Genomic DNA, 27,118 nt, shown 5'->3' on the forward strand with positions numbered 1-27,118 from the left:
CAAGAGCAACCCATCTATAACTTGTTTACAACTCATTGATGTGGCATGCTATGTCAGCTATGCCACATCGACGAGTATCAAACAATAAAAAAAATCAAATCCAACCATGTTCACTTATATCTTTCTTTGTTGCTACGCTTGTTGCCACACCAGGTAGGCTTGTCACCTCTCTCTCTCTCTCTCTCTCTCACACACACACACACACACACACACACACACACACACATATCACAGTGTTTGTGGTCATATTGTATACATTTCATTTTGAAAGTGCTAATTTATTCATATGGAGATTGTTACGGATGTGTTTCGTATCTATGCTAACGACTTTCAATAACCTGCAACCAGAAGGTAGGTGGGACTCGGTGTGATGGGAGACACATTCGATACCTAAGTCTATATAAAGAGTGGAGAGCATTTTAACATTCAGAGAGTTCAGACCTTACCTCAAGCTTGTCCTTTGACCTATATTTATATAAGTTGGGTGTGTGATGAGAATGCTTGCTTCGTGGGTTGACCTTCTCTAATCCTCTCTGGATTGCGGATTATTAGGGTTCTAAATTAGCCGTTATGCCAAAGAGATTTAATGCCTTGGGCGAGTACCACGGGCGGTCATTGCGATGGATAATATATGCCCATTATATCATTAAGTCGTTGTTAATGACAATGGGATTTGAATTCTGTATTGGTGAAACGTGGCGGTTGGCCCCTTGATATGTGTTGTGTGGGCCTTTGCCCTCTACAGTCGTGGGCTTTCGTGGGCTTGGCCCACTCTTTATAGGGGTGTGATTGAATTTCAACTTCATTCTGCACCATTTCAATGACCTTTTCGTGCAGCGCATATTATGGGATCCACTTGCAATATCCCTTATCGGTGACACCTGTCGCTTTCTTATTAGTAGCCTCCCAACCGTCACTGCATCTTTTAAATCCCTTCCCCCTTTGGATTTTTGATTTCTTGCCATCTCGATTTTCTTACATTCTTATTGATTTCCACCATTGAGATTTCTCTCAACCCCTAAGCCTTTGTTATTTGGTTTCTTTTGTCCTAGTCTTTGTCATTCTTCACTGCCAATGGGGCTACGACTCCCCTTTTGTCATTGTTCCTGACATTCTAGATTATTTGGGTTTAGCCCCATGTCAACTCCAGCCCAATGCTTGGAGGGTGTTATTGTCATGTTGCATTGTGTGGCGTTGATCTTAGAGCTTGCTGGCGAGGAATACCCCGACATGAACGCTCAAGAGTTTATCTATACCTATGGTGTTCGACGTCTTGATGAGAATTTATGCATTTTACATTCGCGGACCAAGTACAGGGTGGTGCGCCAAGAGACCCGCTATTCTCATGTCAAAGATTGGCATAAGAAGTTTTCTTCGTGTCCAGTATAGGCTGGAAGTACCCTACGAGAGAAGCCCGCACTAGGAGTTTCTTATTCAAGCAGTGTGGGGTATAGTTCCCAAAGATTGTGAGTTCAATTTGTTGTTTTCCATTCAAGAGGAGGTTCACATTCAACAAGTTTACTCTTGTGCTAGACATAACTCTGAGGCGGTTTACATTGATAGATTCCTGGTTTTCTCAGCCATTCCCACGTCATAGGATGCAACATTTTGAGGGGTCCACCCAGTCCTCATGGGCAAGAAAGGGGGCCTTCAATGCCAGTGAATCAAGCTCTAAAGGTGCACCCATACCATTGGGAGTTACTATCTAGTGGGAGGCTTTATCGCTCCCTAGGGGCAATGAATTGTCACGGCTAGTCGACCAACGGTAGCACATTCCATCGCTTGGAGGAGATTTTAAGGCAGGCTAAAGCTGACTTGGCCTTAGTTTCTGATGTCGAGTCTTCTGAATCTAGCGACCAAGAGCAGATTGGCCAGCCCTTATCCACCCCGATTGCTTAATTGAAGTCTATGATCAAGGGGAGGAGGAGGAGGAGCATATCGATGTGGCATTGTAGTTCGTATTTCTAGAGCCCATGTTGGGGGCTATGCGGGTCCCCTTCTTGAGGTGCCCTTTGAGACTATGGATGACATATCTTTGACCCTAGGGAACTCGGTTGTGATACAAGAGGCTGGCGAGGAAATGTTTTCTCGAGGTGACCGAGATGCTTCCACTCCATCCATTCCTTCCATAACCTCTGGCAAGAAAACTCCTAACCTCCCATTTAACCCTCAGCCTCGGGGGTTATCTCGTGATGATCCCTCGAGTGTGGAGTTTAGCGATGGTTGGGTTTTGATCCGTTTCCCGCCTTTCAGTATTTCTCCTCTTGGTAGGGAAGTCCCTTTGTCTGCCAATCCTACCCCACCTTTTAGTGTTTATTCTCTTGGCAGGGAAGTTGCTTCGCCTGCCAATCTAGAAGGGGCTTCAGACCAATTTCTTTGTTTAGGCCAGAATCACCATTTGAGGAAGGCAAGTCAACACTCCCAATCAGCACTGCGTTTGTGCCTCGATTGCCCGCGACCTCACCACCCCACCGTTCCGAGAGGGTAGGTGGTCCTAGGCCTTTGTTTGCTGATAGGGAGCTCAAATGTTTGGGGGCTCCCTAGCCCCTTTGGGTCTAATTGTTCGGGGCCTACCCCACAGGTCAACAACCTTGTAGAGGAGTCGGTTCAAGATACTTCATGCCGAGTAAGGGGCTTTTTGTCTTTGGTGAGTTTCCTTACTTTAGTTGCTGTGTTACTCGTTGTTTCTTTTCATAAAACAAATTGGCTCTATGCCCTAGAGGGGTCGACCAACTTGTCAGCTAGATTGTTGATTGCCAACTTTATCTAGAAGATGAGGTTTGATCTCTGGGTGCCTACGCCTAAAAGGCTCGCCAAGTTATCTCTAAGGCGAGGATAACTTGGCGAGGGAGGAAAGGGACTAGCTAGCGGAGGCCTATTCTCATTGCGAGTCTTACTCCCATATGTGAGAAGAGGATGTTGTTGACCATTGGGATGAGGTAGTTGATCTTTGACAGGACCTGGAAAACTCAAGGATGAAGTGTCAAGGTGCTACTTCGAAGTCAGATTTTTTAAGGAGGGTGATACTACGAGGAACAGACTTCAACGCCTGGAGAAAGAGTTTGAGGAAGTTAAGCAACGCTTAGTGGAGTATGCTGGCATAACGGCCTGGTTGGAGGACATTAATCGAGAGCTTGGCATGACCCTCGATTGTGTTCGTGGTGAGATGGCTCAGCTAGAGGTTCGGTTCATGAAGCCAACAAGGACCTCAAGAATCATAACGAGGGATTCCTTAAAGCTCAGTTGTGTCACTAAGATTCATAGGAAGAAATCCATTGATTTTGAGCAAAAAATCGCCACGTTGGAGACTGAGTTGAGGGCTTTTAAAGATGAGGTTGTTCGACTTTCTCCTCAGCTTGCGGCGACTATAGACGTTTGTGATCGAGTTTGGGGGTTAGGCTATAATTATGGAATGCAAAGGTTAAGGAGCCACTTGTTGAAGTAGACTCATTTGGATTTGAGGTCTCTGAACTTGGACTCCATTCTTCCTAGTAGTGCCGCCTTCCATTTTATTGACTCCTTGAGCCGAGATGTCATGCCCGACGCTTTTTCTCCTCCAGCTTTGAACCCCTGAGTTCTGGCTATTTTCCTTGTATTTGCTCATAATGTAAATAGATACACTGTTTTCATTTGAAGTTGAGTTGTTTTTGTTTTGGATTGAGTCTTGTTTGTTGTGCATGCTTGTGTTTTGATGCTTGTTATCAAACTGTTGTGGTCCTATGAATGTCTGGATATTCTATGCTCGGGACGCTCTTGTGCTAATGGTTGGGGATGATGTTTTGTGAGAGTGGGTTGATGCACTCAAGGGAGTGTCATCATCCTTTAGTCTCTGGGATGAGTACAAGGGCACTCAGCTTAAAAGGCGAGCGACGCACTCAAGTGATTGTCATCGCCCTTTAATCGCTAGGACGAGTGCAATGGCACTCAGTTTAAGGGGTGAGGGTCGACGCACTCAAGCAAGTGTCACTGCCGTTAAGCCCAAAGTCTTGAATTCCGTTCCTGTGAGCGTTTCCGTTGAAATACTAGAATGAAATATTTCGATATACTGTTTCGAGATTGTTATATGGATAAACTATATATATATAGAAATTATATTCCAAAATAATATCAATACAAGTCATAAAACTATACATACCTAAAAAATTTAATAATACTTCTCAATACAAGTCTTAAAAATATACATATTTAAAAAACTCAATAACTTTAATTCATCAAGTAACTTATCAAAAAAAGAAAATTCATCTAGTCGGTGAAGACGCTAATATTTTTATATATGATTGGACTTGAAAGAAGTTTTATGCATCACGTGAATGCTTACTTTTCTTAATTTCTGGTCTGAGTTATATTTCAACTTTGAATCCTAATAAGTACATATGTTGCAAACAGGTTTTAAATTTCGATGAGCTTAGAGAGGGAAAAAAAAAGAAAAAAATAAATAAAGGATTAGGTGAGTACCCTATCTCTTGTCATGTCAACTCCATACTATCTTTAAGGACCATTATCAACTATTTCTCAATCCAAAACTATTATTCTAAGGGATGTGATCACCAAACGGTGTATCCTTTGGAATGATACCCTCTAACATGATGATAGTTCCCGTGAGGGGTGATGTTTGAGGAAGTTTCAATAGACACAACCTTTTGATTTAGTCATTACCAATAGACACAATGGATGTGCCATTTGCCAACCGGTGCATGATGGCCTATAAATTGGGGTCATTGGTGCACAAATGAATTCACTCAATTCCCTTTATTCATCACCAACTTATGGGACAAATACCCTCACGGGAGTGTCACCATATTCTCAAAATTCTGCTTCCATTTGTTCTTTATTTCTCAACAGTGGTATAAGAGCCAGGTTATGATAGAGGGAATTTTTTCGCGCATTGTGAAGACAATAAATAGGCAAGTGCTTGGTTTGGTAACCACACTTGCATATTATAATCATCTTCGCTTGCTTGAAAATCTGAGAGAGAAACTTTTTCAGATCATTGTGGGGGGTCTAGAGTACACTGGAAATCTTCAAAATCTTGTAAGTTGTTATTATTTTGAAGAAAATTATTGGCATTATTTTACACAAAGAAACAGTGAATTATCTAGCCCATTTGCACACACTGCCATTGTTTCAGCGGGTCGCCTGAGCCCCTCACCGCTGCCGAACTTCGTGGATCTTGGGAGCACGTCGGAGTCCTCATTGCTGGCCACCAACTGGTTGGACGGAAGTGAAGACACGAGCTTCACTATTTCTGGAAAGTCCCAATGCAAGGTTGAAGACAACCCAGGCTGAAACGGTACCGTTTCGTCCAACCGTCATCCAGTTCAAAATCGGGAGGGACTAAATGACAGTGTCGTTCAGCCCATAGATCCAAACGACAACGTCGTTTGGTCCAACGGTCAGGAATTTCAAATTCCTTCTGGACAAAATGACATTTTCTTTCAGCCAAAGGAGAAAAACGACAATGTCGTTTTCAACGCTGAAGAGACACAACGGTCACCTCCAAACGGCACCGTTTTGCCCCTTCAAGCCGAGCCGCAAGCCGATCTCCAAGCCAAGCCGCTTACCAATCCGTTGACCGAGCCACCGACAGCCGATTTTCTCCAGAACCTGGTTTGAACCGGCTAAACCGGTTTACTAGGTTTCTTGAACCGGTTCATGAAAGCTTTATTCAATTGGGCCGTTCGAGATCATTTCAAGCCTGATTTGATCTATTCAAAAGCTGTTGTATTTCAAATTTCATGCCAAAACATTACAAAGCACATGTTGGTCGAAATTATCGCCAAAAATTCTTTGAGAAAGTTGAAACATCAAGGAAAGGTCGTGCATATCCTCGATCAGGGCCGTCACTTTCATTATTCTCCTTATATAAAATATAATAGGAGAATTTCTAGGCTGTCACCTTGGATTAAATCCAAGGGTTATTATTACTATTACGTTTGTAATAGTTTTAATTTTTTCACAGTTGAACTGTTATATTTAAATAGTACACATTTATTATTTCTACGTTCTTCTTATTGATTAATTTTTTAAGGTTTATTATTTATGGCACCAAAGAAAAGTATTGATCCCTCAGGGATAGAAAAACTAAACGGAAGAAATTTTTAGGCCTTTAAAAGGCATATAACTTTTCTTCTAACCCATGAAAAGACCTTATATACATTAACAACACCAAAGCCATTGGAAGAAATCGTAGAAAATTGTGCATGTGAAAGTGAGAGCAGCATTTCAAATAAAGATAAATGGGAAGAACACAATGCATGGGCAAAAACTTTAATTTTGCATCGTATGAATGATCACATTATTCCTTTATTTGAAGACTGTGAAACTGCTAAAGAAATTATGGATGCAGTTGAAGCAAAGTATGGTTTAAGATCGGATACTTATATATAGTTATTATTGAATAAGTATAACCGAACTTGTATGAAAGAGAATGATGATATTGGCGATCATGTACTTCAAATGGAGTTAATTGCAAAAGAATTACATGATGCTGGTCATTCTCTCTGTAACACCCCGTATTTTAGTATATTTTTAATCGAATGATTATTTGTTATTAATTTAAAAATTGATTCTCTTGTTTTAAATTTTCATATTTTAGTGGGTTTATTTTTTTATGATTTTTAATTTGTGAAAATTAAATTTGACATGTTTCCTTAATATTAATAATTGTTATGCATTTAAATTTCTCTTTATTTTAAATTAATTTATTGTTGGGTTTGATTATTTTATTTTCATTTAATCATTACGTTTGAATTATTTTATTTAACTTGCTGTTTTGAAATCATTTCCGTTGGATCATTTTTGTGACCCAAGATGTGAGGGTTGGACCCTATTTCTTTCCCTCACTTTTTTTTTCCCTTCTCTTTTTTTCTCCCATTTTTTCTTTTCCTTCTTTTTTTTTTCTTTTTCTCCTCTCTTCTCCCGCGCGCCGCACCCTCTCTCCCCCATGCGTTTTCTTCCTCTCACCCAGTCCGTCGCCGCGTGCCACCGTGACCGACACCGCCCAGCCCATTCGCTCCCCCACCGGCCGGTGACACCACCCCTCCAATCTCAGCCCCTCTCGTGCCGCCGTTTGCTCCCACGCACGACGCAAGGCCGCAGCACCTCTTGTGTTCGTGCGCCGCCGTCGCGCCACCTCCGGCCACCATTTCTTCACCACTTCATCCTCGACCTCCTAGCAACCCAATGGATCCAACCCCTGCTCCGATCCGTCACCGGTGAAGCACATCCAACTCCATTTTCGATTTGGGTATTTTTGGTCTTCAACCACCCTTTGCGCCGCCACCCACGGCCAACCACCACCACCATTAGCTTCACTAACATCCTTAAGCCCTACCCTAGCAATCTCGGGTTTTGGTTTGTCCCCGTTCAAAAGTGAGTTTTTGAGACCCACGACCACAGTGCTTTTGACACTGTTTTGTTGCTGCGTTGCAACTTCTAGCACCTTTGTGATCTTTCAAAAATTATATTATAGTATTGTAAGTATTTTCTCAAAGAACTTTTGAGATTTAAATGTATTTTTGCGCTAACTCATAATTACTGCGAATTTGTTGGTTGTGCCGGACTGAGTCCGAGGAGTAAGGGGGTCAGTTGGATTGGATGATGGAGTTTTTCGTGTAATTGGTTTATGATGTGAGATTTATTGGCTGTTTCGGGTTTAGATATTGGTGTCTTGAGGTTGACGTTGGTTATGGTGGATATTTATAATTTTAGAAAGCGATGATATATTTTGGGATTTTGAGGGATTTAAGTTTTGAGGGATTAAAATAAGTTATTTTAGAAATTTAAGCTTAAATATCGAAATACGTGATTGATTGGAAACTTACAGAAATTACGTGATTATTTTTATAGGTGATGATTTATAGTTGATTCGACATTTTTTGAGAAAATTTTCGAAAAGCTAAGAAGTCCAGGTAAGCGGGGTTCCTATGCTAGATTTGCATAAAAAGAAATAAACTGAGGTTGGTTTGTAAAAAAAAAATGTGCATGTTGTTTTAAAAAGAAAATGTGAAAAGCAACCTCAGTATATGTTTTGCATTCACTCATGAGATATGTATGAAAGATAAAAGAAATGTTTTGACATGAATAGTGTAGACATGAGCAATATTTGACATGTTTCTGAAATATGCAAAAGAGCGATTATGATATTAGTGAGATTTTTATGCATGTGATATGAAATGATTTGGATCTGTTTTTAATCAAATGGAAATGATATAAATATGTTTCGCATATGTTTTGATATGATATGGATATAATAAAACTTTGGCATACTTATCTGTTCTGAATCTGATTTCTGAATATGGTTCTGATATGATAATATTGGTTCACGTGATATGGTTTATACCAACATGATATGATATGAGTGCACCCAATTTGAAAACAAAGTGGTCTTTTTACGTGTTCTTTCCTGTGTGCACACTCGGGACTCCGAGATTGAAAAAGGGGAAGTTCACCATATGACACTGCCTAGTTTGACGCACAACCCTACCACGGGGGTTAAACATGGCATATGATATGATACGATATGATATGATAAGATGAAGATGTTCAGTTATGTTATGCCAAAGCGTTTTTGAATATGAAATGGATCTTTAAATATGAATAGTTGATTTTGAGTACGAAAAGATTGAACAGTTGCTCTAATTTTCTGATAACACTTTTTCTGATATCTGCATATAAAAATAAAATATTTTGTTTCTGCATACTGATCTTTCTGAAAAGACTCATGTTTACATACTAGTATATGCTCTCTTCTTACTGAGTTGTTGATAACTCACCCCCTCTTATCTCCAATATTTTCAGATGACTTTTGGATATTTCAGCTAAGGATCAGGATTATGAAGAATTGGGTGAGATGACTTAAGAATAGTGGATTAAGAATAGAAAACTTTCGATGAATATTGGTGATTTTTGATAATTGTATTGTTGAAATGTGAGTTTAAGTGACATGTAGAGGAGTTGGTAATTTTGGGAATTACTGTATGGAAGACTTTATATACGAATATGTGTGGTTAATTAAATTTGAAGTATTTACTTTGGATTTGGAACTTTTGGAAGTGTATTAGCAATGTTGTAGTTGATTATCAGGTGTTTTGAGTTAACTCTCCGAACCCTCGGGGTCGGGGCGTTACACTCTCACTGATAAAATGCAAGTTACAACCATACTAAATAGTCTTCCTTCATCTTGGGATCACATTGTTACTTCTTTAACACAGTGGAAATGAAGTAACAATAATATTGCTTCTAGTACTTTTAGTACTTGAAGGAAAAAGAATGAAGAGAAGGAATAAAGATAGTGAATCATCCAATTTATTGATGTCTCAAGACAGGTTAAAAAGGAAACATAATAAACCATTTTCTGAAAATTGTTTTAAGTGTGGAAATAATGGGCATTACAAATCACAATGTCTTAATAAAGGAAAAGCACAAGAAAACAAAGAAATTGTGATGACAGTCTCAGAAGTAATGCTAGTGGAACCAACGTCAGATTCATGGTGGGTTGACTCTGCAGCAACAAGACATATATGCAGGAACAAAGAAATATTTGTCAAACTTGAAGATAAACAAACAGGAGAGTACAGAGTGTATATGGGCAACAATACATACTGCGATGTCTTGGGGTAAGTACATGTAAATTCAAAGTGAATGGTTCCGTTATTTTACTTAGTGATGTCTTATATGTACCTAATATTTGTAGGAATTTACAGTGCTTGTACTAGATTAGAAAGGCTACACAATTGAGTTTAAGTCTGGAACCGTTGTAATAAGTAAGGGCAATGTATCAATGAAAGGCATGAAAGATCACAATATGTATGTACTGAATGTTGATATTAATAAAGTACCTATTTCTGAGTATTTGAATGTGTCTACAGATTGTACATATTTATGATATTTAAGATTAGGCAATATAAATAAAAATAAGATGGTCAGAATGTGTAAAAATGAATTAATACCACAAATAAACTCAGATAATTTTGATATATGTGAACCATGTATTAATGGAAAAATGAATAGTAAATCATTTTCAAAAAGTTGAAAATTCACGAATTTACTAGGAATTATATATTCTGATGTTTGTGGACCTTTTAAAACAAAAACTCATAGAGGAATGAAATACTTTATTACTTTCACTGAAGATTATTCAAGATATGGATATATATACTTACTCAAGCATAAATCTGAGGTAATTGAGAAATTTAAAGAATTTAAATTAGAAGTAGAAACCTAGTTGGGTAGGCCCATTAAAAGTTTAAATAGTGATAGAGGAAGAGAATTTGAAACTTTAGATAATTTCTGCAAATTGAATGATATAAAACATATTTATACTATGCCATATAAACCTTAACAAAATGGCATTGCAGAAAGGAGAAATAGAACTCTATGGGATATGATGCTATTGATTATGACATATGCTGATCTACCTATACATTTTTGGGGTGAAGCATTATCGACTGCTATATATATTGAATAGAGTTGAAACTAAAGCAAAACTTCTTACACCTTACGAGTTATGGACGGGACATAAACCAGAATTAAGTAAGCTCAAAGTGTGGGGTTGTAAGGCACAAATGTTTATCCCAAGGCCACTAAGGGATAAATTAAAAAGTAAAATCTGAGAATGTAGGTTTATTGGATATGTAGAAAATAGAAGTGGTTACAGATTTTATCATTCTGAAAAAGGATTGATAGAAAGTAGGGATGCCATTTTCTTGAAAAATACGAACCTTATTACTCCTGTTGATCAGATAGATTTATTAAATGATTTAGAGAATCAATAGATCTCCACAGAGACTGACAATGAAAATTTAGATATTATTCAAATTCAGAATAATAAAAATAAAAGAAAGTAAGATAAAAATCAATTTTCAGGTATTGATGTTGGAGACAGTAGGAGTAAAATATCCAGAAGACCATCAATATTATTTCAAGATCATTATGCACTAAATACCAGTTTGGAAAATTTAGATAATGATCCTGAAAATTTTTCTGAGACAGTCAATAGTATTGATTCAGATAAATGGCTTGAGGCCATGAAAGATGAAATATAATCAATAAACAAAAATAATATTTGGGAGTTAACAGATCTTCTAAAAAATAGAAAAACTATTGGTTGTAAATGAGTTCTCAGAAGAAAATTTAAAGTTAATGGTAGTTTAGAAATGTACAAAGCAAGGTTAGTGGCCAAGGGATATACTTAACAACCAAGTGTAGACTTTGTGAATACATATTCGCATGTGGCGAAGTTCACATCCGTAAGGATCATCATGTCCATTGTTGTCAGGTTGAATTTAGAATTACATTAGTTAGATGTAAAAACAACATTTCTCAATGGCGAATTAAAAGAAGATATCTTTATGATTCAACCAGAAGGATTCCAAATTAAAGGACATGAAGAGAAAGTCTACAAGTTGAGGAAGTCACTGTATGGAGTTAAACAATCTTCAAGACAGTGGTACTTGAAATTTCACCAAGCCATTTTGGAAATGAGATATGAAATGAGTCTACTAGATCATTGTGTATACATATGGAAAAATGATAATAAATTAACATTATTATCATTGTATGTTGATGATATATTACTGGCAGGTAATTATCTAGATATGATGCATGAAACAAAAGAATTCTTGAAATTTAAATTAGAAATGAAAGACATGGGTGAAGCTGCCTATGTTCTTGTTATAAAAATTTCTAGAGATAGAAATTCAAATCTATTGTATTTAGATCAAGAAAAATATCTAGAAAAAGTGCTTAAAAGATTTGGTATGGAAAATTGTAAATCTTTAAGTACTCCTGTTTGCAAAGCTCATATTTTAAATAAAAGTATGTACCCAAAAGATAAAGAAGAAATAAGTGAAATGCTTAAAGTTCCCTATGCTCGAGTTGTGGGAAGCCTCATGTATGCAATGACAAGTACCAGACTAGATATTTGTCATGTAGTAGGATTAGTAAGTAGATTTCAATCCAATCCAGGTAAAGAACATTAGCAAGCAGTGAAGCGTATATTAAGATATTTACAAGGTACCAAAAATTTGAAATTGTGCTTTGGAAACAATGATCTAGAATTAATCGACTATAGTGATGCTGATTTTGGAAGTGCTATAAATGATAGAAAATCTATAACTGGATATATATTTCTATTTGGTGGAACAACAGTTTCTTGGTTAAGTAAGAAACAATGTTGTGTTGCTAAGTCTAATATGGACGCAGAGTATATTGCTTGTAGTACTACAGTGAGTAATGAGGTGTGGACAAAACGTTTTGTTGAAAGCTTGAATTTGGGTACATCCACAGAACCAATCAATGTGTTTTGTGATAATCAGTCTGCCATTTCTTTGATAAAAAGTGGACATAGAGTTCCAAGAGAAAACATATTGATGTGTATTATCACTATATTTTAGATATAGTGTAAAGAGGTGAGGTCAATGTTAATTTTATTTCCTCGACCAAAATGATAGCAGATCCGATGACCAAAGGTTTATCTCTGGAAAAATTCAAAGAACATGTAACTAGAATGGGATTGAGAGAAACCTAGGTGAAGCAATCTCATGGTCAACATGTATAACTCAGCAAATTCTGGAGACGCCTAGAAAATTGGAGTTATGGTAATACCCAAATGAAAATTTCAGTCATTTGTAAAGTTACTGATAAGGTGATCAAGAAAAACCTCAGGAATGGCCTTAGGGTGAGTACTTGACGAAATTCCAGTGCAGGTTGATTAACCAAGTAAAAGGTTGATCATGGTAAAGTTGCTGATAAGGTGATTAAGGAAAGACTCAGGTGAGTAAGTATTTATGAAAATTCAGTGCCATTCACTAAAGTTTTAGTGAAATGTGATTTGATTACCCAAGTAAATGATTAATCATTTGCAAAGTCGTTGATAAGGTGATTAGGGAAAACCTCAGGAATAACCTCTAGAGGAAGTACTAAACGAAAATTCAGTGCAGTCGATACATGTGTTATGTATTCGGCTAAAGTCGTCAATTGTGATAGGGGAATGAATAATTGATCCAATCACGAGATATGGATTATTGATTCAGTCACGGAGAATTGATGTCATTCACTAAATTTTTCTTTTTAGCGAAATGAAGTCACCCATAATATGTGATTAGTGAGAGCACATATGGTAAATGGTGTAGTTAGATAAGGTAATGACAAAAACGTGTGCACATAAAGACTTGTCATGCTCTGATGCCGATCTGCAAGAGTAGCAGATGAGAGTTGAGTAGTGGAAAACTCATATTGGTACCAGGTAAAATACTCAACTGGATCGTCACCGTTTTATGTGATCAAGTGAAAGATGTTATTCTAAGGGGTGTGATCACCAAACGGTGTACCCCTTGAAATGATACCCTCTAACATGGTGATGGTTTCCATGAGGGGTGATGTTTAAAGAAGTGTCAATAGAACCTTTTAATTTAGTCAAAATGTTGTATTACTTCTTAAAGTTATGACCTTTGGGTTACCATTGGTTTATCAATGGTTGTGTCCTTTGCCAATAGGTTTTGTCATTTCTTAAGATTGTGACCTTTGGGTTACTATTGGTTAACCAATTGATATTTTATTTGCCAACCGGTGCATGATGACCTATAAATATGGGTCGTTAGTGCACAAATGAATGCACTCAATTCCTTTGCTCATCACCATTTTGTGGGACAAATACTCTCACGGGAGTGTCACTATATTGCCAAAACTTCGCTTCCATTTGTTCTTTATTTCTCAACAAAAACTCCGTACGAAAGTGGACTAATAAAAAAATAAAAATAAAAATAAAAATTATACAAGAACCCAAAATAGTAGAACAAAAATTGTCAGTGGGTATTAAAATTTGAATTTAATGGAGAAGGCGATGGAGGCCTGCTTGGGAGTTGGTCTAAGTGAGACACAGAGAGGGAGATGCTTGTCTTTCTGAAGTATGTTTTGGTTCATTTCGGTATTTCAATGAGCTTGTTGATCATGACATATCTACTATTCTTTTGTCCGAGATGCTAGAACATTGACGAACGTCTCCGACGAAATATCTCCTATGAGTAACGGGTCATCAGTTTTATTTTTGCTGTTATAATTTTTATTATTCTCTTCATCTCTTGTAACGTAACCTTTATCTTCATTTTCAAGCCATCACAAGGGGAGAGATGTCGCACGGTTGAAGAAAAAGAGACGTTTTTACAAACTTGTCCCTTTTTTTTTTTTTTTCGATTACTTACCAAATTGTCATTTAGGTCTCGTTTGTCTTTACAACCATTCTCATCTCATCTAATTATTACAATTTTTTTAAATTTTCACATAAAATAAAATAAATAATTCAACTTTTTTAAATCTCAAAATAAAAATAATATTAAAAAAATATATTCTAACAATATTTTATTCAACTTTCAACTTTTATCTCAATTCATCTCATCTACAAAACTAAACAAGGCCTTAAACATGTTTCGAACTGAAATATGTGTTCCGACCAAAACACTGAAATCTGACTAGAACAGAAAGGCTGGAATTTAATTCGAAATAAATCACCCCATTAAACTGTACCCGTTACTGTTCCGATACGAAACATTCCAACCAAAATGGAACGAAATTAAAAGCTTTGGTTTAGTCGTCGGGGCAAATGCAAGGGCACTCGACTTAAATGGCGAGGATGGATGCACTAACTGGGTGTACAAATAAGCCGTTGACCTGACCCGACTCGACCCGTCATATATATAAAAATACATGAACCGTTTCAGTATACTTCGGAAACGGAAATGACCGTTTCACCCACGTATATATTAACACATATTTTAATCGGGAATTACCTGATACTCGAATTTTGACAAAACAATGCCATAGTTTCACCCACGTATATATTAACACAAACTAAAGGGGATTGTCTCCTCTTTCGCTCGACACTCTTTGATCTAGAAGTCAAAACCCTCTCAGTCTTTCTCTCGTAAATCTCTCTCATTGTCGTAGCTCACACTAGTGGAGTTGGAAATATTTTTTTTTCCTCTCGCTCTCTGGAAATATTTTTTTTTCCTCTCGCTCTCTCCCTCTTGCTCGCTCTACTACTCTACAAGGTTTGGTGTCTGATTTTTAGTTGTTGTTGTCATTGGAACATTTCTTGATATTTTCTGGGTGTGGTTCGGTTGCTATGAATAAGTTAGTTTAGGTTTTGATTGTCATGGTGGCTAGAGAAAATGGATGGAAAGCGTTAGTGATCTGATTATGGTAGAACTTGAGCATATTTGAATTTTGAACAAAAAAAAGTGAAAAAAAAAACAAGCAGAAAAATTATCTGGTTCTTAAAATGGAACAAAAATCAACTAGGTAGTTGCCAAAATGGTAAAAATGGAAAGAGAGCAGGAGGAGCTCCTTCCCTTTTCCCCAGGGCAACTGTAGGCTTTTCTTGGAGAGAGATTAATAGACGGGTGTCACTGTCAACCTGTGAATGACCTAGAGAAATACAGAGGAGGAAGAGGGCGTTGCATGTCTCCAAGTCCACAACCTTCTCTATTCTTGTAATTAAATGCAACACCAAAATGCTCATTGCAGAGAAAACTATACCACATGATTTGATCAAAGATTCCATTACGCCACCCAATTCTCCTCTGGTTCCAAACTAATTATGTGAAGATTTTGTCACTATGAATCAAACGATACTTTCTCCCTACAGAAGAGAGAAACAGTAGTGTCTTCCAATTAGGCAAGATTAATTAATCTTCACGGAAGCTGGCAAGAGGTAGAAGACTTGCCAATTGACTTGGTGGGATTGGCCTCTATCTTTGCATTTGTCTTCTTGGGCCCTTCATAACGCATCTTTCTGTTTAACACATTCACTTGACCCGAGTCAATAACCATCTCTTTGAATGCTACTATACATAAGAAAATAATAATAATTTGTCAAACTAGCTGGAAATAATTTGATGCAAAACAACCTTTATAGCATACGCAAAACCCAAAAAGTTAAAAAAAAAAAAAAAAGAGTAAAAAAGTCAGAAAACCTGAAAAAAGTCAGGTTGGGTAAACAGTTAACGGAAGTGGTTTGAAACTGTTAGTTTCGGCAGTGAAAGCAGTTAGGTCGAGTCGAAATAATGATAATTTAGGCCGGGCGGGTCGGGTGAACAATCCTAACTAAGGGAGTGTCATCACCCTTTAATCATCGGGATGAGTGCAAGGGCACTTGGCTTAAGGGGTGAGGGTGGATGCACTCAAGGGAGTGTAATCACTGTTTAATCACCATGGACGAGTGCAAGGGCACTCGACTTAAATGGAAAGGGTGGATGAACTCAAGGGAGTGTCATCACCCTCTAGTCATCGTGTGCGAATGCAAGGGCATTCGGCTTAAGGGGCGAGGGTAGATGCACTCAAGGGAGTGTCATCGCCCTTTATTGTAGTGTGTAAATGTAAGGGCATTCAGCTTAAGGGGCAAGGATCGATGCACTCAAGGGAGTGTCGTCGCCCTTTAGTCATTGTGTGTGAATGAAAGGGCATCCGACTTTTGCTTGAATTGGGATAAAATCATCCTTGTGCAAGAAGAGACATGATTTGGAAAGGAAACAATTTTATTCATTTTTTTTGAATTTATATAGGTACACTTAGGTAAAATATTTTCTCAGGTGTTTGACGTTCCATGGATGGGGAAGTACCTTTCATTTTGCTTCTTTGAGGCAGTATGACCCAGTCGGTGACTGGTGACAACTATATATGGGCCTTCCCACCGGGGTCCAAGTTTCCCTTCTCTTTGTGTCATTGTCCCTGCTTCATTTAAGACCAAGTCGCCAAATTTTAACAATCTAGGCTTGACCCTCTTGTTGAAGTATTGTTTCACTTTCTTTTTATTAGCCATCATTTGTGCTTCAGCTACTTTCCTTTTTTCCTCAAGCAAGTCGAGATGTTCTTCTAGTCTTTCATCGTTGGAGTCTTTATTGAAGTGTTGGACTCTGTAGCTCAACATTCCAACTTCTACGGGCACAATCGCCTCGCTTTCATAGGTCAGTGCGAAAGGGATTTCTCCAGTCGAGGTTTTAACGGTGATTCAATACACCCACAAGAATCCTGGTAGTTCTTTAACCCAATCTTCTTTCTTATCTGTCAACTTCTTTTTCAAAATCTAGAGCACGATTTTGTTGGTTACTTCGATTTGCCCATTGGCTTGGGGGTGACATGGGGAGGAGTTCTTAAACTTGATTCCTAGCTTGGCGCACCAACCATGGTAATGACTTGAATCGAATTTCCACCCATTATCTAAAATTATGCTTCGGGGTATACCAAACCAGCATATAACAACTTTTTATAGAACTTGGTGATGTTGTTTATCGTGATAGTGACTAGAGTTTCTACTTCCACCCACTTGGTAAAGTAATCTATAGCAACAACGACGAACTTGACTCTTCCTTTGCTTGGGGTAAGGGGCTAACTATGTCAACTCTCCATTGTGCAAACAACCAATGCGACATTATCAACGTTAACTCTTCTGCTAGGCAATGAGGCACTGGTGCATATAATTTGCATTTCGCACACTTCCTAAAAAATTCTTCCACATCCTTGAGAGCATGTTGCCAATAATAGTCTGCTCTCATGACTTTCCCAAACAGGGATCTTCCACCAGAGTGATTCCCACACACTCCTTCGTGTATTTCTACCAACACGTATTGTGCCTCTTCAAATGAAACGCATCTTAAGAGGGAAGTGGAGAAACCTCATCTATACAATACACTATTTATTAGGGTGAAGTGCTTTGTTCTTTACCTTATTCGCCTCCCATTTTCCGTCGGGGAGTTCCCTTGTACTCAGGTATTTAATCACATCAAGCACCCATTCTAGTGCTCGTAGTCTGACTTCCGAGACATCGAGCTCAATGGCGGGGATCTCTAATTTCCTAATTGCTGCTTCTTAGGGTAAAGCAGACTCCTCCATACCTGAGGTAGTTTGTGCCAATTTGTCCGCCTTCCAGTTCTCTTCTCGCGGTATTTGCTTAATTTTGATGTATTGGAAATTGTCACGTTTCTCCCATATTAGCTGAAAGTATTTTTTTAGTTTCTCACCTTTTGTTAGGTACTCCCCCACAACTTGATTGGCGGCCACCACTTGGGAGTCAGCTTTTATATCAACTTCTCTACCCCCAGTGCTTCTGCCATGGAGAGTCCTGCCAGTAAATCTTCGTACTTACCCTCGTTATTGGTGGTTTTGAAGGCGAATTTTATTGCATAGTAGTACTCTTCTTTGGAATCAGTTGTGATATGCAATTATACTCCCCCGCTAGAGCGACATGATGAGTCGTCGATAAAGATCTGCCAGGGTTTTCTTGTCAATGTAGCTTGGACTTCTTCTAGGAAGTTGGTGAACTTGGTTACGAAATCCGCTAGGATTTGCCCCTTCATGGCATTTTGGAAAAGCTACTCGATATCAAACTTACCTAGCTTGACCAATCAGTTTATGAGGCATTCAGAGGTGTCTAGTTTCTGTAGCACTTTTTTAAATGGGGTGTCTGTTAATACTCTAATAAGGTGAGGTTGGAAGTAGGGCCTTAACTGTCAAGCGACCATCACTAATGCAAATGCCAACGTGTCCATCCAAGGTAGCGAGCCTCAGCTCCCTTGAAGGCTGGAGTCGTTAGCACACTAGTCTCTGGTTGCCCTTCTCATATTTCACCAAAGCTGTCGAGATTGTGTTCGAGGAGACCAATATGTATAAGTACAAGGTTTCTTCCTATCTGGCTTGAGTTAGGAGTGGAGGGTTGGATAGATACTCATTCCTTCAATTTCTCAAACATTTGATCACATTCATCATTTCAAGACTGAACCTTTTGCAATACCTTGAAGAAAGGCAGCACTTGTTCGTGGACCTAGAGATGAATCTATTGAGCTTCGCTATCCGTCGAGTTAATTTCTACACCTCGTTTATATTTCGAGGTGTTTTCATGTCCATTGTTGCTTTAATTTGTTTTGGGTTGGCCTCTATACCTCTCTTCGAGACCATGAAACACAGGAACTTGCCTGAATCTACACCGAAGGCACACTTTGTCTAGCTAAGCTTCATCTTTTATTGTCGGAAGATGGTGAACGCTTCTCACAGGTCGGCTATATGTTGTTCGAGTTCTTTGACCTTGATGAGCATATCGTCTACATAAACCTCCATTCGGCCTATCTGCTTCTTAAGCATGTAGTTCACCAATCTTTGATATGTAGCCCCAACATTCTTTAGCCCAAAAGGCATTACTTGATAACAGTACAAACCACGATTTGTTATGAATGACGTATTTTCTTTATCATTTGGGTTCATCTGATTTGGTTGTATAATGAGTAGGCATCCATGAAGCTCAGCAACCGATGTCCTACCGTGGAGTCCACAATCAAATCAATGCGAGGTAGAGGGAATATCCTTTAGGCATGCCTTGTTTAGTTTGGTGAAGTCAATGCACATTTTTCATTTTCCGTTTGACTTCTTCACCAATACCACATTGGATAACCACTCAAGGTAGTGAGTTTCTTTGATAAATCTCATAGCCAGGAGTCATTCCACTTCCTCTGCTATTGCAACGTATTTCTCTATTCTGAAACTCCTATTTTATCGGACCTTCCTGGCCTTTGGGCTTACACATAGAAGATGCTCTGTGACCTTATTGCTATCTCGGGCATGTCTTCATGGCTCTAGGCTAACACGTCTTTGTGTTCGATCAAGAGTTGCTTTAGTTGCTGCCTTATTTCGGATCCCATCCTGGTTCCAATCCTCTTAGTGGTTTTAGGATGATTCAGGTCTAGAGTCACTAGTTCCAGAGGTTCATTAGCCTCTGTTTGGTTCAAATTCTGCTCATCCCTTGTTTCTACCTCATGGTTGATGAGTTCAGGTGGTGGGGGTGGCAGTGGCGGTGCTTTGCTAGACTTCGAGCTTTCCACCATTTGTATAGTTTTCCCTCTGTTATTGAGCTCTTGTACATAAAATTTTTGTGCCACACCGCGCACTTCTCCTACACCTACATTTGTTTCATCTTTAGGTGGTAGGTCATGACCTTTAGGCCATTCAAGTTGGGAGCCTAAGAATAGAGTTATAAGAAGAAGCCTTCACCACCAGAAAGTTGGTCATGGTGGTAGCAGTGCATAGTCCTTTGCCAGCGGACACATGCAACATTATAGGGCCTACAAGTTGAGCCACATCTCTTGAGAATCCTTTCAATTGTGTCGGCAAATGGCATAGTCGGCTTGGGTCGATTCCCATTTTTGTAAAAGCATCACATAAAAAGATTTCGGCCGAGCTGACATTGTCGATCAAAATCCTCCTGGTATGTAATTGGCTACCAACAATGTTATCGCCAGCGCATCATCATGGGGGTATTGGACCCCTTCACTGTCTTCACTATTCGCGTCATACGAGAACAATTCCTTGTATCTAGCCCTCCATGCATACCCCTTTTCTGCTGGAAGATGTGGGGCCACCCCTGGCGAATCCACTCGCTATTGTGCAAATCTCACCCAAGGATGCATTGTTCCAAACTGGACTTTGGCGAGGTGCATCCTTGGAATTTCCCTGCATTTTATGTTGTCACTTTGGACTTTCACTATTGTGTGGCCTTCGAGTTCACTCCAACCTCTAGCCCGAAGATTCCCCCTAGCCGTGAAATGTTGGGTGACTAATTGCTCCAGTTTCCCATTTTCTCTCATTGTCTCTATTTTCTTTTTTAAGGAATAACAATCTTCTATACTATGCCCTTCCACTTGGTGGTAGGTGCAAAAGCAGTGGTTTCTTCAGTTTAAGTCGCCATCACCCAGCGTGCACTCTTCACCTCATGTTTGCACGTTCAAGTTTGTGTGCTGGCCTAGGATTTCTAAGAGATGGGCCCCTATCTCTCCTTTTGTCATCTTGGCCTTCTCCTACACTTTCTCGCCGCTTGGCTTTTTGGAACTATTTTTTGCTCGCTCCAGCTCAGTCCTTCTTGTAACTGTTAAGGCCCTGAGTGTGTCTTCTGCATCGGTGAATGGGTTCCGGGGCTAGAAACCTCCTAGAAGTGACGCAAGAGTAATCTTTTCATATATATCGTTAGTGGTCATGCGCTTTTTGTTCAACCTGGAAAAGTATGATTTCATACTTTTGTCTTCTTGTTGTTTAACAGTTATGAGGTATGCCGCGAGCCACCACTTTAGTTTGTTGGCCATAAATTATGTTAAGAATTGTTTGATGAGTTCCTTGAAACTTTCTATGGAGCCTGGCTGCAAGGCTTGAAAACATCCTCTTGCAACCCCTTTTAAAGTCAAGGGGAAAGACTGACACGCAATCTCTCTGGGAAAACTGTTGAGAGTCATGTGGGCTTTGAAGGTTTCCAAATACTCAACAATATCCTTAAATACGTTATATAATTTCATTTGCTGGACTTTGAACATGGGTGGGAGTGACACCATCATTATCACGTTGTTTAGTAGATTTTCGATAGAGGAGGATGTACCTATCTTCAAGGACATGTATTTGTCAATGAGATGAAGCAAATCTTGGTGCATCTTCCTCTTCTGTTCGTTGTTGAAGTTCATCTTGCCAGTGTTCTACGATTCCACCTCATCTCTTTTGGCGTGGCTTGGTGCAACATTCTTTGCACTTTTTTGTCTGAGAGCCTCATTCTCTTGTTGGAGATTCTCCATCTCTAGAGTCATTCTCCTCAGCCTTTCTTCCATCTCTACAAATCTTCCCTCCATCTTGTTGTCTGCTTGATTACTTGTTGTTGCTAATTCTTGGGAGCGTGTTTTTGTAGGCATATGAAAGGCACATTGAGATGTAAGGATCCCATAGATGGTGCCAACTGTTACAGACATGTTTTGTATCTCTGCCAATGACTTCTAGTAACCTGCAACCAAAAGGTAGGCGGAGCTCGGTATGGTGGGATATACCTCCGTTGCCTAAGTTAGTATAAAGAGTATTTTAACTTTCGGAGAGTTCAGATCTTACCTCAAGGTGTATCCTTTGACCTCTATTTATATGGGTTGGGCGTGTGATGAGAAGGCTTGTTTCATGGCTTGACCTTCTCTAATCATCACTGGATTGCAGATTGTTAGGGCTCCAAATTAGCTGTTATGCCGGAGGGATGCCCTCGACAAGTACCACGGGCGGTCATCACAATGGATAATATCTTCTCGCATCATTAAGTCGTTGTTAATGACAATGGGATTTTAATTCTGTACTAGTGAAACGTGGTGGCTAGCCCCTTAATTTGTGATGTGTGGGCCTTTGCCCTATGGTCTGTAGGTCTTTACAGTCGTGGGCTCAGCCCACTCTTTACTAGGGACTATTTGGCCTTCCAGAGATGTTTTGGTTGGCTAAAGGAGTTGGCATGAGTTTCGGATCTTGACTTTGAACATAACTCTAGACTTTGTCACGTACTAGATGAACAGAAACTATTGCCAATTATTTGCAAAGATATTATTTAGATTGTTCGATCCATTGCTATATTTCTATGAATAGGTTGCCTGTTTGTATATACCACCATATACGTGAGTTTTGTATTTTTTGTGGATTAGTATTTATGCATCTACAGTGATCATGCACAAAGCATGATATATCTAGGCTCCAAAGCGAAAGGAAAGAGAATAAAAAAGAGAGACGGGGAGGGATGGAGGAAAATAGAAGCGACACAAGAGGAGATATGTGATGGATAGGATAGAAAGAAAAATGATGGAGACAAGGAGGGAGGAGCCTCGATCCACACACCATGGGGATCGAGTGGCTAGGTCGGGATGCATTCTCACATTGGGGAGAGAAATTAAGGGTATGAAAGTATCATGAGTTTCATGGTTTGGTTTCCCCTTAGATAGGACAAGCATATCCCTTTCAACATGTAACTAGAGAAAGCTAAGTTAGTTCAAGGGTATAATTAATTTCATAATAGTTAAAAGAAGAAACAAATAAAAGTGAGATGTAGTGGCTAGTCGGGTCATCCTTGAATGTGTAACATTTGGAGAGAAAGGATCCATCATGTATTGAGGGGAAAGGTTAACTACAATTGCCCCCCTCACCCCCACCTAAAAGAAAAAGAGAGGAAAAAAAATACCCAAAAAGAGATGAAAAAAGAGAGAGAAGAGGTTAAATTAAGTTGACTCTAGGATCGTGGTTATAGTGTTTATAATAGATTGCAAATATGTAAACTTCACAGAGAATTATGAATTTAATGCACTCGGTCACCTTTTTTTATTAATGGAATTGCATAATCTATTTTGGCATCATTATTGACAAAGTAATAGAGCTATTGGTGCAATGATTATCAAGTAAACTAATGGTTATTTCGGTCAAAGTTGTCTTTTGACTTTTCAATGCAGCACATAGGATGGATGGTAGGAAATAATTTGCCATATAGGTCTTTCGGTTAAGATCGAGTATATTTACTTTGGGTCGAGCTTCAAATAGTAATCCAGAAGATTAACCTGAATTGTTTAAGTTTGAAAAGGACAGTAAATTTTCTGCATTTTGATCGTTTTCGAATGGAGGCTCAGCCGCTCAGGCTGCTCTACTGTCCATAATAAACAAATAAATAAGAGATTTTAGTTAGTTGCACTGAAGAAGAAATCGAAAGCCCAAATGACTGGAAAGAAAAATGTAGAACAGATGGCATTACTTATTCTCCTTTCCCTTCAAGTAATTTCATCCTTTTAAACTTCCTAAGTAGCATATATCTCAAGAGGGGAAGACAGAGGGAGGGAGAGAGAGAGAGAGAGAGAGAGAGAGAGAGAGAGATCAGCACACTGCTCAGCACACTACAGGACAAAAGAAACTAATACGACAACAGATGTAAGGGGGGTGGGGAGAGAGGCCGGGGGTAAAGACAATCCCATGCAAATTGATTTACGAGACTCACAATATTATAGCACATACCAAAAGGGCATTAGTATGGACTGCACAAAATCAAAAACCAAAGTTAGAGCTCCATATTTAAGAGGGAAGAAGGGAGGAGCTAAGTCAGCTAACAATCCCATGCAAATCCATCCACTGGACTTGTGTTGTAATGCATGCCACAAGACATTCCTGGGGACTCCACAAAATCAAAACCAAAGTTAGAGCTCCTAAATGAAGCGTCCATGTTCAATATATGGGCATTTTCCATTTGCACTTCACTAGCCTTCTCGTGCTGTGGATTCTTCACAGCTTGCTGCTCTAGCTGCAACATTTCATCCTGTCTGCTGACCTCAATACGTTGAAGGCTACTAGGATTACTCCAGAGGCAGTTGTCTTCAAGAATTCCAAACCCAGATGGATTTGTGGGAGGAGAGATCGAGATTGGAACTGTACTTGTTCCCATTGAGGAGTCCATGAAAGCGTTTGGATTTTGTTCTTGGATTGTCCATACAAAATGAGGGCTTTGGAGTTCATAGATTGGAATGTTTGGACTGTCATGCGGGAAATGAGTGCTTGGATCACTTGGAAGAAGAGAAAGTAATGTCGAAAATGGAGTGTTCATGTCCATGAAAGCATCTTCCATTTGTGAATTTACAGAGAAAACTGAAGTGGGTTTGGGATGCGACAAATTGCATCCATTGTAGTGATTGTTAATGGTTTTATGACAAGGAAGGAGGTTGTGAGTGTTGGGATCTAAACCTTGTGCAATGAGCTTTTTCTTAACGCAAGAGTTCCAAAAGTTTTTAACTTCATTGTCTGTTCTGCCTGGCAAATGCTTGGCTATCTGAGCCCATCTGTTGCCAAGAATCCTATGGACATCAATGATGATCCTCTCCTCTTGTGCAGAAAATGAACCTCTTTTTAGATCTGGTCTCAGATAGTTTATCCATCTTAACCTGCAACTCTTTCCACACCTATCCAAGCCTGCAGTTCAAGACCTCAGCAAGAATTACACCCATTTGAAAAAGATTGACGAAACAAAAACTTGAGTTCCATACATAATAGGAAATAATTATTTGGAGAGAAGGATATATACCAGCAAGTTTTGGAACTGAACTCCACGAACCATGGCCATGGGTGGTTATGTGTTTGATGAGCTTCTCATCTTCTTCAGGAGACCATAAACCTCTCTTGACTTTCTGTTTGCTGCAGCAGCGATGGCCCATATCTGGCCTACTGTTCTTCAGCCCCCTCAAATGAGGACCTGATCACCATTGAGTTTTGAGTGCTAAAGCTTCCTTATATTTGCTCCATTTTTAGAAAAGTAGAACTATTTTTCTCTCAATTTGGCTTATATTTATACGTGTATGATGCAGATGTGTAGAGAGAGAGAGAGAGAGAGTGAGAGAGAGAGAGAGAGAGAGAGAGAGAGAGAGAGAGATAGAGGTGAGCTGGAAATATATATAACGTGGGGTTTACTCATAAGAGGACCACTGATCATCTCTTGAGTGATATAGTAGCTTCCAATTAAGCCTCTCTTCAACCAATATTGCTCTCAACTCAATTACTGTTCTTTAGAAATTAATAATATCTTGCTTGAGTTCCTTAGAATGCAGATACAGTAGTAGTGACTCTTGAAGAAAGCAACATGCATGCTTAACCATTTGATCATGGGTTTGTCTGTTAAGAGTACTATTATCATTAAGCTTTAGTATGAGTGATATTCATGAAAATAATTATATATATATATATATATATTATACGATATATATTTACGTACCCAAGAAGGACGATATTTTTTATAAGTAGGTGAGCTAGCTGTGTAACATATGAGCATCTTTCTAGAAAATTAAGATATCAATTAAAAATGAAACCATTCGAGGGAAGAAATCGAGATGTATGATTAATTAAGGGTAAAGGATTAATCATTATATGCCTAGTTATGGCAACACCTATAATGATGTAAACCAAGAAATCGCATCATTTGGGAACGAGCTAGGATCTATCTTTTAAATTTTTGTTCACATTTGAGACTCTAAATTGTAAAATAAATAAGTAAAATATAAATTACCTTCATCAAGATTTATTATTTTCCATATATATTTTGAACATTAAATATTGTAAAACTTACATATTATGTGTATCTATATATATAATTTTTTTTAATAAAACTAGACTTTATTAAAAATATCCTCACTTGTAATAGAAGAATATCGTAATTACATTAAGACATTCCAAGATGATTACCTTATTACTAAGCTTATTGCAAAAAAAAAAAAAAAAAAATTGAAGAATATGTAAATTAATCACCAAAATGGCCCGCCGCCCCCCTCTCTTTTTCTAAGAATTATATAAAAATGTGTGCTATAAAAAAAATGTGTGCACAAAACCGTTGCTTGAGGTTGTCAATTTCTTGGTGTCAACGAAGGCGATCATGATGATTAGATGTCTGCTTTCATGATTTTCGTCCCTCAATTTTCTGTTGGATGGATGTAACTTTTATATATTAATTGATAGTACTGTTGGTGTTTTTGTATCTTTTTGTTTGCATAGGGAGAAAATCACGTGGAAAAGCAAAGCAAAGCAAGAACAGAAAAGGGTGCAAATTAATTAAAAGCTAGCAGACTAGAGTTTGAATAAACATGTTCTTCAACCTTCTACAAATGTCAAATTTGTCTTCCCCCTTGCATCATTAATTACCAGAACAGGTGAAATTCTCTGTTGTTCTGAAATATATTCCTCTTCCATGATAAGCATGATTGCAATCTATCACGTCTAGTAGGGAAGAAACAACATATATTCCTTCTCATCATATTCAAATCGAATCTGAGGCCGTTTCGAATTTGTAAACTCTTCCATCTACTGTTTTATGCAACTATATAGACATTATATATATATATATATATATAGCTAGGCTAGCTGAGAATTATGCTCAAGATCCTCCTACACACCAGCCTATATATAAAACAAGTAATTAGTTTCAAGAAAACTCAACGGTCGAATTTAAATATATATGTTCATAAAGTTTAGCTTTGCATTGTAAAGCCCATTAAAGGACTTCTGAAAAGAAACACTACAATAATAAAAAGAAAATCTTAAAGAAAAAAGTGAGAAAAATGCTTTACTAAAGAAGCCGGCAGATCATATATAATATAAGATGTATTAAATTGAAATATGAAAAATGCTGGTGTTTTTCTTTTGGGATTTTATCTTTCTTTAGTCACACTAGTTATGATATATCATGTTTTAGGTGATTTCGCATTAAGTAGTTTTCAATCGGTATTATGACTAAAGATAATAAAATCTAAGATGAAAAATAATATTGCTCTTAAAATTATAA

General features: G+C 38.4%; 1 protein-coding gene across 1 annotated transcript; it reads right to left on the bottom strand.

The window, feature by feature from the left end:
* Positions 1-23,750: 23,750 nt before the first annotated feature.
* On the bottom strand, positions 23,751-25,022 carry LOC109001234 (transcription factor MYB61-like). Its single transcript, XM_018978434.2, has 2 exons — positions 24,875-25,022; positions 23,751-24,762 (listed from the first exon to the last, which is right to left on the bottom strand). Exons 1-2 carry the CDS (start codon positions 25,002-25,004, stop codon positions 23,906-23,908), a joined length of 987 nt encoding a protein of 328 aa, XP_018833979.1. The 5' UTR covers positions 25,005-25,022; the 3' UTR covers positions 23,751-23,905.
* Between the last annotated feature and the right edge of the window lie 2,096 nt (positions 25,023-27,118).

The sequence above is a fragment of the Juglans regia genome, chromosome 4 (genome assembly GCF_001411555.2).
Source record: "Juglans regia cultivar Chandler chromosome 4, Walnut 2.0, whole genome shotgun sequence".
In the NCBI taxonomy this organism is placed as follows: domain Eukaryota; kingdom Viridiplantae; phylum Streptophyta; class Magnoliopsida; order Fagales; family Juglandaceae; genus Juglans; species Juglans regia.